The 14243-nt window shown below is 39.6% G+C and overlaps 1 protein-coding gene across 7 annotated transcripts in view; it reads right to left on the reverse strand.

Annotated features, from left to right (window-relative positions):
• The window catches only part of PHTF2 (putative homeodomain transcription factor 2), a 150515-nt gene that overhangs the window by 25390 nt on the left and 110882 nt on the right, over positions 1 to 14243 (reverse strand). For 6 of the 7 annotated variants that reach the window (XM_025209604.1, XM_025209605.1, XM_025209607.1 and 3 more), the window contains 5 exons: positions 11575 to 11730; positions 8751 to 8969; positions 4330 to 4458; positions 2818 to 3090; positions 1423 to 1554 (listed from right to left, as the gene is read on the reverse strand). In XM_025209604.1, the coding sequence (XP_025065389.1) occupies positions 1423 to 1554; positions 2818 to 3090; positions 4330 to 4458; positions 8751 to 8969; positions 11575 to 11730 (909 nt within the window). Of the gene's footprint in view, positions 1 to 1422; positions 1555 to 2817; positions 3091 to 3222; positions 3319 to 4329; positions 4459 to 8750; positions 8970 to 11574; positions 11731 to 14243 lie in introns of those variants that run through there. The other variant, XR_003095135.1, reaches the window with a different exon arrangement.

Below are 14243 nucleotides of genomic sequence, written 5' to 3' on the forward strand. Positions count from 1 at the left end.
ATGAATAATGTTCAAACACATTAAAATTCTGACAAAAGAAGGAGAAGAGAAAGTTCTGGACTCACAAGATTGTCTGTAAAAGTACATTTTATTGTTTTTTAAAAAAATCTCACTGCTGGGTACTTATATAGCAAGAAACTTCTGTAATAATATAATGGCTTTTTCTGAATGGTTTTTAAGATCTGAGCACCCTCTGCTGGATTGACAAACAAGATGGTCACGAAATGCATACATTTTTACTTCCTACATTCTTTTCCCTTCTGAAAAATATTACTAGCTGTCTTCATTAGAAATACAGGAGTTCTAGAATGCAAACATTATATTTACTTAGTTGGAACACACTGAAAATCTGAAGAAATTCAATGCAAAATGTTTCTTAAATCTCCAGCTTCTTCCTGGACAATGATCAAAGTGAACACTGAAAGTAGCTTGCCTAGGAATGAGTAGAATATGCACATGTGGGAGTCATGAAAGCAAGAAAATGGGGAAAATGAAAATGCTACATATGGATGTCATTTCAAAATCTCACCATCTTGAATCACAACAGAACACACAAGTTGCATCAAGGGAGCAAAGGCAAAGAGGTCTCACTTCACCTTACATACACACAAAAGTTGGTGTAGCGGATTTAAAAGGGGGCTTTGAAATAGACTTATGTAATTCAACAATTAAGTGCTTTGGCAAAGCTGTGAATGCTTTTCTGCTTGGTTCTAGGCTATATTTTCATAAGAAATAAATTTACTCAAAAATGCACTGGAAGAGAATTATCTGACAAATTATTTTTTAGACTACGCTGTAATCCATATGATATTAACTGACTCATAGGTTACATGACAGGTTGAATTGATCATGTGGACAAATCAAATTCTGGGTATTTATAGATTGAAGACACTTATGTAAGAAGTGTAAGTTTCCACTAAAAAAGCTCTGTGAAAGCAGGGTGGGGCAGGGGAGGGCACTACAAATGTTTGAGATGAATATTTCTTAGTAAACCTGCTGCTGTTGCCTGAGATCTAGAGAAGCATGCTCCAAACAGCTCTTGGATTGCAGTCACTTGATCCTTCATTCTCTCTGCTACGTCTATCAAGAGCCTACAGTATGACTTAACTGGTTTTTGTAGGAACAAATGACAGGATCTGTCTTGTATCCAAGCAATGGAGAAATGCAACTATATTTCATGAACATGTTTTCAGTAAGAAAATGATCAGGTGAACTGGTTGTGGTAGAAGTTAGAATATGTCCTTAAAGAAAGGCAGGCCCTTGATTTTGGTGGATAACATTTGAAATGCATAAGGCACATGTGTACCAACACAGGACTTCTGCCTTTATAGAAATCAGCTGAAGAATACCAGTTTCCCAAAAAGAGAGCATGAACAAACAAATAACAATACACAAATGAGAGGAAAAAAAATATATTTTTACCTTCAGATAGGATCGGAGAGAGAGCCACATTTTGATGTTTTGCACTTTCTTTAACCGGAAGTGAGGAACTTCTGATTTTCTTGCCCTTCTAGCAGATGTTAAATGACCAAACAGTTTGGCAAAAAGTAACCTCTACAAAAAAAAAAAAAAAAAAAAAAAATCAACAGTTTTACTATTAAGGAATTGTTCCTGTCTGAAGGATGGGGAGGGAAAAAATGGTAACTTGAAAATGCAAATGCATCTTTGCAACATTACTGGTAATTCAATGGACAAATTGGGTCAAATTGATGGGCAAATTACAGCAAAATCTCCAGTAACCAGCACGTTACAAGCCGGCATGCTCTGTTAACTGGCATGCCAGCTTGTAAGGAAAAGTGAAATCGGCCCAGGGGCATAACAGGCTGCGCAGAGCCCAACTCCCGGACGCGGCGGCTCGAACAGGCAAGGACGCCTGTTCAGGCCACTCAATTAACCAACATATTTTGTTATCCGGCATCCCCCATTCCCGGGGGATGCTGGATAACAGAGTTTTTACTATATTAGAAATCTGAAATAAAGTTTCAAATTTCTCGCAGAAAAGCTCTGTGACAGGAAAGCCTGGCAGCTACAGAAGCTGGTAAAACTGGAGAGATCGTCAAGAAACAGAGCACTTCTCTCCTATGCTCTATGTCCCTAACCTCTATGTCCCTATGTCTCAACCTTCTAAAACATTTTTTTTTAGATTTAGGGCACCCCTCTATAACTTCTTTAATTTTGGCAGCACCTCAGTTAAGAATCACTGTTACCTGACTCAGCTTACCTTGGTGATTGGCAACTGGGGCACATATGCCACAGCAAGAAGGAACTGCCTCGTGCATCTTGTGCACAACCAGACTGGGAAGGCCTGTGGCAGGAACACATGCTCCTACCTGCATTGGGATTATTTAGTAAACCTAAAGCAGACAGGAATCCCTCCTCTTGCCCTAGTCCTTCTTGGTCCAGACTTCCAGGGCACTCCTTCTGGAAAAAGGCATGCAAGACAGCTCCATCTGTACTGTGCACCTCTGTTTTTGGGAGACACTATGTGGTCTCACCAGACTGAAAAGCCTCTTCCTAATCTGGCTGTGCATATGGTGTGCAGGGCAGTTCTACCTAATGGCCATGGCACCCTGGTTGAGAAACATTGCCCCAAGCTATAGAGAATGAACGGTGAGCTGAAGACAAATGTGCTGCATTCAAAAGCTTGTCTAAATCTATCCCAACCATCCAGATAGTCTAGTAAAAGTTGCCGCCCACAAAAATCCTTGCTTCTCACATATTTCTTGGACTATTGCGGTTACAACATCATAAGTAATACTACTGATTTTCTTTCCCTTCTCTAGAAGGATACAGTAAGAGGCTTCTTATTATACCTACCTGTTTGTATGTTCTCTCTGCTACACATAGTAGAAAAAAGAAAATCCACACAAGGGACACACGGACCACAAAGCTTATTATAACCATTGAAAGAACAAGTATGTCTCCATTTGACCCAAATGCAAGAACATAAAGTTCAGTAGCAGAATGTGTAGCTAGTTGCTCCAAATCTGCAGCTTGGGAAAGTCGAAATACAAATGGTGTTAAACCCAGGATTAGGGAGACTAAGTTTCCAAAAATCTGGTATCCTATTCCTGGTATATAGCTGTTCACCTAAAAATTGAAGAAATATAATTGGATTTAATTGTATCCTTATTAGCGTCAACAAATCTTAGCTACAACTTTGCTATTTATAAAGTTTGTTTTAACTCATATCACATGCAAAACAAAGTATTTTCCAAATACCTCTAAAATTTACTTTTACAGAATATACAGCATAATGAAATAGAGGCTGAGGATGCATCAATAGCTATAGAATCAGGTGAAAACAGTTTCTGTGCACTGAAAAATAAACAAATAAACATAAGCCTTAAAAATAATCTATATAATGAATTAAAAAAGGATAGTCAGAAGAGTAGCTGAGTGTAAAGTTTTTAATTTAAAATAAATCCAATAAAATATGTACGAATCATTCTGATCACTTTGTTTATGTATGTCCTGTTCTCTTCTGTTTTGTCTTTTTTATTTTAACTCTGTGGGGCCCCTATCTTCCTAAAGGTCTGTACAGCTCTTAACATATAGGCAGCTAATCCTGACTACGTATTCAGATGTAACTCAATAACCCCACAGGACTATGTTGTTCTTAGAAGTAACATCCAAAGAGTTGAATTAAATTTATAACAGTGCTGCCAGCAGACTTGGCATTAATTCTTTTAAAGGTCTGCTTCCTAAAGTAAGCAAACTAAACTCCAGTTTTCTAATACTGAAATCTGCATCTTTAATATATATGTAACCCCCAAAACATGACAGTGCCTGTTCCCAGGAGCCCAAGGATCAGAAGTGATATTCACAGATCATTTCAGTTTCGGAAAACAAATAAAAGAAACATAAAGAGTAACTCACTGTATGGATCTACACTAACCTAAAACAAGTACAGGCAACCCCCGCTTAGTGCTCTTAATTGGTTCCTGAAAAACCAAGCGTTAAGTGAAACCAAAAGTATTTGATGACCCAAGATGGCGACCGCAATTGTTTTTAATGATCCAAGATGGTGACCGCGACTGTTATAACGAAACTTGCTGAGCGCTAAGTCAAATCAGGTATCAATTTAAAATGAGCATTATAGTGAAATACTGCTAAGCAAAACAGTGTTAAGCGGGGGTTGCCTGTATGACTGAACCCAAGATTCACTTGTATAACTACCAATGACAACCCAAACAAATCACAACGAGATATATTATGGGCCAACACTACCAATGGATTTGTTGATTACAAAAGAGAAAATCTGTCAAAAACGAAGACTTCAGATTCATAAGTGTAATTTGCATACGGTTAAAGAAAAAGAATACTTACTCGGTTCATAATCATGCCGCTGATTTCAAGCACGGACATATCAGCTTTCTTGCAATCGTTACCTTCCCATACAATTGCACTTATTTTTTCTAGTCCTGGGTTTGAACTGTGGAGCCAGGGCAAATGACTCTACAGGAAAAAACAGTATTGATGCATATGCAGTAAGTATCATATCACCATCAACAATATTTACTTTAATGTTAATACTTTTGCTGACACAAATTGTATGACTGTCATGAACACAGCCATATAGAGCTTTTATATGTAATGTATTTTGTGAAATGTTTTGCAAAATGAGATTGTCTGTATGCTTCTTATTACACAATGCCCTTTAGCCTCAAATGTTTTTCAACACACAGGAAAAACCTCATAAATGTGAATGATGGACAGGAGCACAGACAGATTTCTCAGTTTTTTCAAGATTCTTTCTTAGCATAAAGAGTCTCTTGCTCTTATGGGTTTACACAAACCCTTGGTAAAGCAGTATTTGCCTGTGTTCATAGAAAGCCTAAAACAGCTCCCAGGTGCAAACAACATCCATTTGGATGAATGGAACAAACTCAAAAGCCACTGGTTTAAAATGTCAGCAATTGAATTAGTGAAATGGGTTAAACACAAAACAAGATAAGAAAACATGACAATATGGAGATGTACATAGGAATAGCAACATTCAGAGGGATTAAAAGGTGGGAAGGATGCAAAGAATGACAGAAAAATAGGGCTGAAAGGGATCTCAAAAGGTCATCAAATCCAGCCCCCTGCTCAAGGCAGGACTGTGCTTGTCTAAACCATCTCAGCCAAGTTCTTGTCTAATCTGCTCTTAAAATCTCCCAAAGGATGGAGATTCCCTTAACCTCTCTCTCTGCAAACTGTTTCAGTGCTTAACCACCTTCATAATTGGCAAGTCCTTCTTAATATCCCCGCCAAATTTCCTTTGATGTACTTTAAGATCATTAATTCTTGTCTTGTAGCCTGCAGCCACAGAGAACAGCCTATCACTACTATCTTTACAATTGACGACTTGTCAAATCGCTGCCTGAGTCTCGTCTTTTCCAGACTAAATAAGCCCACGTTCTTCCAACCTATCCTTGTAAGGCCTATTTTGCTTCATTTTCCTGAAAAGTTTGGGAAACAGTGAGAATCCTGGTGAAAATGTATGAAGCTGGGTGCCAAACTGCAATAAATTCTGGGGGTCACCTTTTATATATCTGTGCAACTCAGTGCTTATTTCTAACCAAGTCCTTATATCTCAGCCTTAGAGAATTGGAATAGAACCAAGGTATTTAATATAGCAGCCCTGTGTAATCCATTCATCAAACTGAACATACAAAATCTTGACATTTATTAGTCTCTCTCTATTAGACTACTTTAGCTTCCCAGCACCAGAGACAGAACCAGGATTCTACTGTTGTGTAGCAAGTAGTTTGGAACCCATTGGCAAAGCATTTGACAGTTCCTCTTGTACTAGCTGACTGCACTGAATATAAGAATGACACATATATCTTAAGGGATAGAGGCCACTGCTAGGCACCAAAAGTTTCAAACCTTGCTGGCAACTATGGCTGTCTTGCAAAAGAAGTGTTATTTTCCAAAGATTTCAAAATTTAGTCTTATTTTTGTTCCAATGCGAAACAAAAGCATAACCGAATCACTGAAGTTGAGACTGAAACAGGTCTCAACTTGAGGTCTCTATTTGACCCTAGGAATATTTAAATACTTATACAGAATGGAACAATACCAACAGAAGAGACTGAAAGAGAGACCAACTCAGTAACTCGAGCAGCAGTTGCTTTGGATGTGGAGAAACAGCAGTCAAGGGACTTTAATACGGGTCTCCTATATCTTAGCTAAGTGTCCTAGCCATCGGGCACAGGATCATAGGACCACAGGAAAGTAGAGCTTGAAGGAACCATATGAGGTCATTTAGTCCATCCTCCTGATCAAGGCAGGATCATCCCTGACTAAACCAACAAAGTCAAGTGTCTGCTTTGGCTAGTCTAAAGGAAGGGGGTGTCCATGTCTTTTGTTTTGGACTTGAACCTTACAGATAAAAAAACTGTCATAGTATTTCAACAACGAAAAATTAGTTTTAACAAACTGAAAAACATTTTTAAATGGAAGCATTCCCAATCAGTTCTAGAGATAACCCATGCTTAGAATAAAACTTTTGGTTGCTTGTGACCTATTTTTAATTTTTAACTGTTTTAATTTATATAATAAGGTAACAGCTTTTAAAAGGGCCTTTACAGTTAAAACCTCTCAATCATGCTGTTCCCATTCTCTGGCAATTTTAAAATCTTGATTGTTGCTAGCATCGTGCACTACATGTGGATGAAGGCAGTGACATGTAACCAGCATGTTTATATTATGGGGAAGTATAGAAAGAAAGGCTTACTAACTTAACTAAAACATACAACAGATTTTTATTACCTGTTTTAAGCTAAATCTTTTCTAGAGAACGCTTTTCCTAGGATTCACTTGGATCCTTTGTATTGCTAAAGCCTGCCAGCTGGTCAAATTGTTAGTGTTACATCAACAGAACCTGAACTACACCACTGATAAAAATAGTTTAAAAATTGGGTGAATTGTGAGAGGATAAAGAGTTTAAGGAATAGCTAGGATAGCTTCCAAGCCAAAAAGGCTCATTTTGATCTAATTCAGAGTTCCTTACCTCTGTATTTCAATAATGAATAACTCTGAGGCCTAATTGGGCAGTTCTATGCTCTGGGTGGCAGTGGTGCTCAGGGCAGAGGCTGCAGCTGAAACAGAAGCGGCGGGTGCACCCCCCTCTCAAGTCAGAGTCCAGGACTGGTGCCTGGTTGCCACTCACTTATACTACTGAGCATATGAATAACTTACACTCTTCTTTTTGACAGATAACTACTTCCAAAAAATAAACTACATTAAAGTAATTTGAGATAGAAGCAGGGCTCCTGGCACATGTTCATTAATAGTGTGATGGGATGTGATGCAGGTTCCCAATGGTGTGATGTAGCATGGTAGGTGCTTCCTACCGTGATACACATGCATGGCAGGAGATGCAATTGTGGGATCCTGCATCATATCCCATTATGTCATACTGCCGGTGCTGGAGGAGCCCAATACCAGGTTCCTTATACACTGGCGAGTAGCAAACCTTGCTTCCTGTGCTCCCCTGGTTGGGAGCCCCAATTAATTGATTGGAACTCCCAGTCCTGGGAACACATCATGCATGCCTGTGGCTGGGAGTGAATGTTGCACTTCCCCAGCTGAGCACCCCAATCAGCTGAGGAGCACTCCTGGACTCTGGAGCATGTGGGAGTCTTGAAAGGCTCCTGTTTGCTTCAGCCAAAGGCTGGGCACTAGCCACATGTTCAATCAAAGGCATGGTAAGAACTAGCCACAAAATCATTACATATATTTTGTGTAATAACTTCGTAGTTTATCCCTTGTTTTATCACACCATTGAATGCGTGCCCAGGTCACTACTTAAGACATGATTAAGCAGTTAATCACATCTTAACTATAACATCCATGAGGGGCCCATGTGAGAGCAAACACAGATGAGTACAGATGTATGGTGTGTGGCACCACACATGCGGGAGGGGGTGACCCCAGGATGTCCCGAGGTCAAAAAAACCCATGCCAAAAAAAAGTAGGGTGGCACACACAGTGGTAGCATGCACCACCTAAAACCAAAGTCTGGCTGGCCGGAGACATGCTCCATCTGCCGGCCAGACTTCCTGCGGCTGCAGCCCTGGGAGGCCCCCAGAATCCCAGGTAAGGCTGCTGGGGTCAGCCCAGTTGCTGGCCCCAGCCTCCCCCACCCCACCAGAGCATGCATGGCACAGGCGTTCCTCGAGGACAGGTACCAGCGGCACAAGGGAAACAAACATCCATGCTTGTCTGGATGCTCCCTTAACATTCTTTCTTTTGTGGATTTAAATTTGAAGTACTTCATGGTCCACAATGAATGCCTCAAAAACTATTTTATGTAAATAAAGTTTTTCATAGTTTCATAGTTGGCAGGGTCGGAAGGGACCTAATCAGATCATCAAATTTAATAGAAAGACTTATTTTTGCTAACTTATTCATAAGATCCATTACATTCAGTAATTTTGCCAAAACACAGACAGCCAATTTTTTATGCTCTGGTCTATTTTTAATCTCTTACCTGTACCTATCAGCTATATCAAGTTCAACTCCTCTCATAAATTTAAATACATATCTAATGAGAACAAATTAATTTTCTCTCCTACATATCATGTGTTGCACTTCCCAACAGATATTGGTAACAAACTAACAGAATGGATAAACTAAACTTTTGGAGTTTTGATTACAGTGCTACAAATAGACATGTGCCCATAGCCAATGTGCCAAGGCTAGTAGAACTGAAGACAGGATGTACTCCCAATGTAAAATTAAAATTATTTGAGACTAACCTGATGAAATGGGTCATCTCTATATTCTTTCTTTCCACATGGGTTGACTTGAGGGCTTTCTACATCTGTCTCACTGGTACAGGAAGAGTGGCATTCTGCACAGTGCAAAAGGTCTTCCCACAGTACATCCTCTGTTTCTGATTCTGGCCTTGTGCTCTCAGAATCCTGCCTCGAACTCGAACATCGAGAACTACAACTAGTACCTGACTTAGGTGCATCCTGAAAGAAGAACATGCATAGGCATTAAACCAGTCTAGGGCACTCCACATCCCTTTTCCTAAAAGGTCAGTTTCAAAGTTTATGCATCTATCTATTTGATTTTTATGCCCCAAGAAGCCTCAGAGCATCTTGCAGCTTACAATAAAGACAGCTAAAATAATTAAACCATAAAACTGTATTCCAAAAAAATACCTGGAACCTAACCCCACCTACTAAAAGCCTGCTCAAATGAAAAAGGTCTTACAGCACTTCCAAAAGATAGCCAGGCTCAGGGTCTGGCAGGCCTCAAGGGAAAGGGAGTTCCAGAACTATACAGCAACAATCAAGAATGACCTCCCACCTGGTTGAGCTAAGCAAAAACTTGGCACACAGGTACTTGCAGGAGGTCACTCAGCTCATGTTAGGGATCATTATGGAGCATAAGGAAGGAGGTAGTCACTTTTGGTGTGCAGGACCCAGGACAGTTAAGACTTTATGATCAAGACTAGCACCTCACATTGCAGCTGGCAAGCTAATGGAAACCATTCCAGACTCTGGAGCACTGGACTAATGTGCTCCTGGTGACATGCTCTTGTCAGAAGGTAGGTTGCCACTTTCTTTACCAGCTGCAGCTTCCAGACAGTCAAGACCAAATGCCAAAAAATACCTTTTAGTGTTCTCTTCTAAAAAGCAGAATGTAGAACCTGGAATTATTCCAGCAACTAGCAAGAGTACATGGCTTTCTGAATTAAATTTAAATATTCCCTAATGCATGAACAGTCTGTCCATTCAACAATTCCAACTCTTCTTGAAACAAAAATCTTCTTTTACTGCTACAACCTCCTCTAAGTTTATCTTGCTCTCTATGGTGAAGGAAATACTGGAACACATCAGCAGTAAATACCAAGCAAAATCTCAGTATAAGTACTATTAATTCAGTTTAAAATGTTTAACTATCAGAGTGTAGGCTGTCTGTTCTTGTTAGAAGTCACACTTCCATTGTCTTCGGCAGGTCATTTTGCCACGACAAAAAAAAGGTTTGAAAAATGTTACATTGAACCTGCCCTTCTTTTTGGAACATAAGTTGCAAAATTAATGCAGAATGGAAACATTAATGCAGCCACACAAATTTGTGGCTTTCTGATTTAAAAAAAATTTGAGATATATGTTGAATTATAGAATTAATCCTATGTGCAACTAAACAGTAAAACTCTATACTGCGTACAGTACATGCTAACCACCTAATAAGCACCACTCAGTTCTGAAGAAAATACAGTCAAAACATTAACAGAGTTTGTGCTGCAACAATAGTTTATTGTTAACAAGCAAATAGTAAAGCAAGCTTTCAATGCATCTGGACTGTCCCATCTATGAGCAAGAGCTCATCAACTGACTTAGCAAAAAAAACCTCCTTGAAATCAAATGAAACATTTACAGATTCTAAAACTATTCCCTAGCTTCCTTCCTATTACATGGGCTTGGTTTCCTCACCCATGGCAATTAATAGGAGAAATGTAAAGTTAACGGACACTGGTGATCTGTTATACCATATTGACAAACCTTTAAACATTAGAAAAAAGAGAGCAAGAGTAAGCCAGTTCAAAGTACTCAGCTTCTGGAAAATTCTGGATATTAAGTCAAGAATACTTAGCGCTCACTTTAATATTCTTATAACAAACTGCATTGTGCAAGGGCTAGATACACCCAGGTCAAAAAAGAATTTGACAGTAGAGAATTAAATGGCTTAGAAATATAAACCTGTATTTTTACTGTTAGATATAGCAGCTCCAAAAAGAAGTTATGGCTATAAAGCACTATGCAGTGCTATGCAGAAATAACAGAAAAAGGGATGAATGAGCTAGCTCAGGTTCAAAATATAATAGTTGTATTAGGCAAACAAATAATTGAAAAAACTAATACTTTTAAAGAAGGTTTTACATTCACATCTAGGAAAATATCCACATTGGAGAAACCCCTTACATAGACGGAACTCAAATGTAGAATCAAATTCTCTTTTTTGGCTCTCTGTTCCTCATAAACAGCCTACACTAAGCAGAACTTATTCGGAAAGATATTAAATTAGCTAAATCGCAATCTGATATATGTCACCATGAATTCTGTGTCCAAACACCAGGGAGTGTGCACTAACATTAACCAAGTAATGACAAAAAACTATAAGTAGGTGCCTCTCAGACAAAAAAAGATGTCTCTCATGTAACAAGAAACCATTAATTCCTTAGATGAATGACTTCTCCCAGTAGAGGACTGTTGTCACAAGGAGATGACTTCTGCCATACAGAATCAGCAATTTTCAGATGAGAGAGCTACTCATTCAGGTCCAAAGAACAGAGCAAGAGCTTAGCAGTCAATATTGTAATATCCTTCCATGAAAAATATGCTGAGGTTCAAAGTGACTCTTGTTCAAATTGAATTAAACCAAATTGCAAACAGCAATAATTCCCCAAAGACAGTGATTTCTGAAAAATATTTGTAAAAAGTATAATGATTCTGCCTATTAACAGAAGATTGGTAAATCTAGAATTACGTTAGAAGAAAGAAATATATTCAATAAAGTGCTGATACATTTAAATTAACTATAGAAAGGATGTGTAGGAATAGAACATACCTCTACAGGGTAGTGTTTCTTATAATGGGATTTCCTGTTTCGAAGAGCACAGTCACTGGAGGCACGTTCTACATGACGGCGTAGAGGGTAGCCAGTTTCCGGCCCTTCCTCACTCGAAACTTCATCAGATACATTTGTTATTGCCCTGTGGGAATCCTAGGGCAATCAATAATTTACTGTTAGTAAGACACACATTACTACTTATTAAAATTATCTTTTAATTCAACTTTCAATTGAAGGTTCAATTGAAACTTTCTTTGAAGTCAGTTGTCTCCCCTTTCATCTCAATTCTTAGTTTTTCCTCAGCATCGCTTTTAATGCAATGTGGTATAGGAAAAGAAAACAAAAAAACTATTGCATACTCTCATGCACAAGGATATCTATTCAATGACCCAAACAGGTATGGAAATGAGGAAAAGCAGGATACCAGAAGAGATTCTGGCTCAGCAACCCTGAATCAATAAGATCAATACTTCCATAGCATGAGTCGACTGACACTGAGATCTCTTGTCCAACTGAATGAGGAGATTCAATAGCGACTTCATAGCTCACACTTGTCTTAAGGTGTGTTTGTAATACAACACAGTAACTGTAGTCTTCTAGCTCAATCTTCACCCCAACTTCTTAAAAAAAAAAGTTGGAAGGTCTGATATTGGTAATTAGGGTCCCCCTCACAGGTATTGGAGGTTGGCTGGTAGATGGCAAGTCACCACAGAGAAGCAGATTTCGTTCTGCTCTGCCTCCATCTCTACTACATTCTCTTCCCCTACTACAAGGAAGTATATTTATATGAGTAATAACAACAGGTTGCTATTCTGGCTGTGCAACTAGTGTACTTCGAAGGAATTATATAGATTGCTTAGCACAGGGCATAACTGCACAGGGTGAACCTGGAAAAATAGTAAATTTATAGGACATTTGCTTTGTCCATTAGGTTGCAGCTCAGAATGGCTAGTTCTGAAAGCAGATGTTATATATAGTGTCCACAGTAGCAGAGATGCTTGCTTCTATGTCTTTCAAAAAGGAGTTTGAGCCAACAACAACTGTTTTAAAGAAACAGCTGATGTGCTCACTTAGTCTTATAACCTTAAAACCAAACAATTTGTACAGAACACCAAGTTGTCATTCTGGAGATGTTCAAAGAGATTCAGATTATGAACAAATTAGATGAGGCTCTAAAAGTCTTTGCCTGATTTACGTAGAAAGAGAGATCCCAACCAACATCAGGAATCTTTCCCCTTCTCTACGCATTGAGAGCTTGGGGGTAGAGGGGACGAAATCTGGTTAAAGTGAAAATAAAAGACAGTGATTCTCAACCAAGATGAAGGAGATATTTTAAAAGGTGCCCTACAGTGTGAAGAAATAAGCCAGGTATCAGAAGATAAATAGATAAACCATGAGACAGGAGAATAACTCAGGTGTCATGCTAGGCAGTCCCTACCTGGCTGCTCCCCCAGCCCTACTGCCTGGCTCCTCTGCAAGGAGGTAAGCACTGTAATAAATTAGGCTTTGAAATGGGGTACTGCCCAATCCACAAATATTATGGAAGGGTGCCTTGAGTCTAATGAGCATTGACTTGAATTTTAAAAAGTTCAGAAATACTGATGTCAGACAACCTACGTTAAAAGATGTGGGTGTGGCTGAAATAATGTTCTTGTTAAAAGAAAAAAAAACCCTTTTGGGTCTGGCACACTGGAGAAATCCCTGAGAACAGCTCACTGGCCAAGTTCGCGGACAACACCAAGTTATGGGGAAGTGCAGTTACACTTGAAGATAGGCTACAGTTACAGGTGGATCTAGACAGGCTAGCAAGTTGGGCGGATTGGAATCTGATGAAGTTCAATGTTGAGAAACGTAAAGTGCTCCACCTCAGGACGAGCAACCCCCAATACACCTACAGGCTTGGCGGCACCAAACTGACTAGCACCACAAATGAAAGGGACCTGGAAGTAATAATAGACCACAGTATGAATAGGAGCTGGCAGTGCAATGCTGTAGCCAGTAAGGCAAATAATACTCTGGCATGCATCAATCAATACATGTCCAGCAAAACCAAGGAGGTGTTTCTTCTGCTCTGCTCAGCACTGGTGAGAATGCAGTTGGAGTAGTGCATCCAGTTCTGGGCACCACACTTTAACAAGGACGTGGACAAGCTTGAGACAGCCCAAAGAAGAGCCACCTGTATGATCAGAGTCTTAAAAGGCAAGCCATACAAGGGAAGGCTGAGGGACCTGGGACACTTCAGTCTGAGGAAAAGAAGGCTGAGAGGGACATGGTAGCAGCTTACCGCTACACTAGGGGAGTACATCAAGGGCTCAGTGAGCAACTGTTCACCAGAGCACCCATGGGGAAAACCAGGAGTTAATGGCCACTTACTCCTGGAAGATTGATTTAGGCTCAATATTAGGAAAAACTTCTTCACAATCAGGGTGTCCAGACTGTGGAATCAGCTGCTTCCAGAGGTGGTGCAATCACCTACCCTGGAAATCTTCAGGAGGAGACTAGACAGTCACTTTGCTGGAGTCACCTGACCCCCAGTTATCTTTCCTGCTTGGTGCAGGGGGCTGGACCCGATGATCTTCCGAGGTCCCTTCTGGCCTTACAATCTATGAAGGCCTTACTATAAATCTATACACATCGCTACAAGGAAAACTACTTTGTAAATTTTC

The sequence above is a fragment of the Alligator sinensis genome, unplaced genomic scaffold (assembly GCF_000455745.1).
Source record: "Alligator sinensis unplaced genomic scaffold, ASM45574v1 scaffold670_1, whole genome shotgun sequence".
NCBI lineage: Eukaryota > Metazoa > Chordata > Crocodylia > Alligatoridae > Alligator > Alligator sinensis.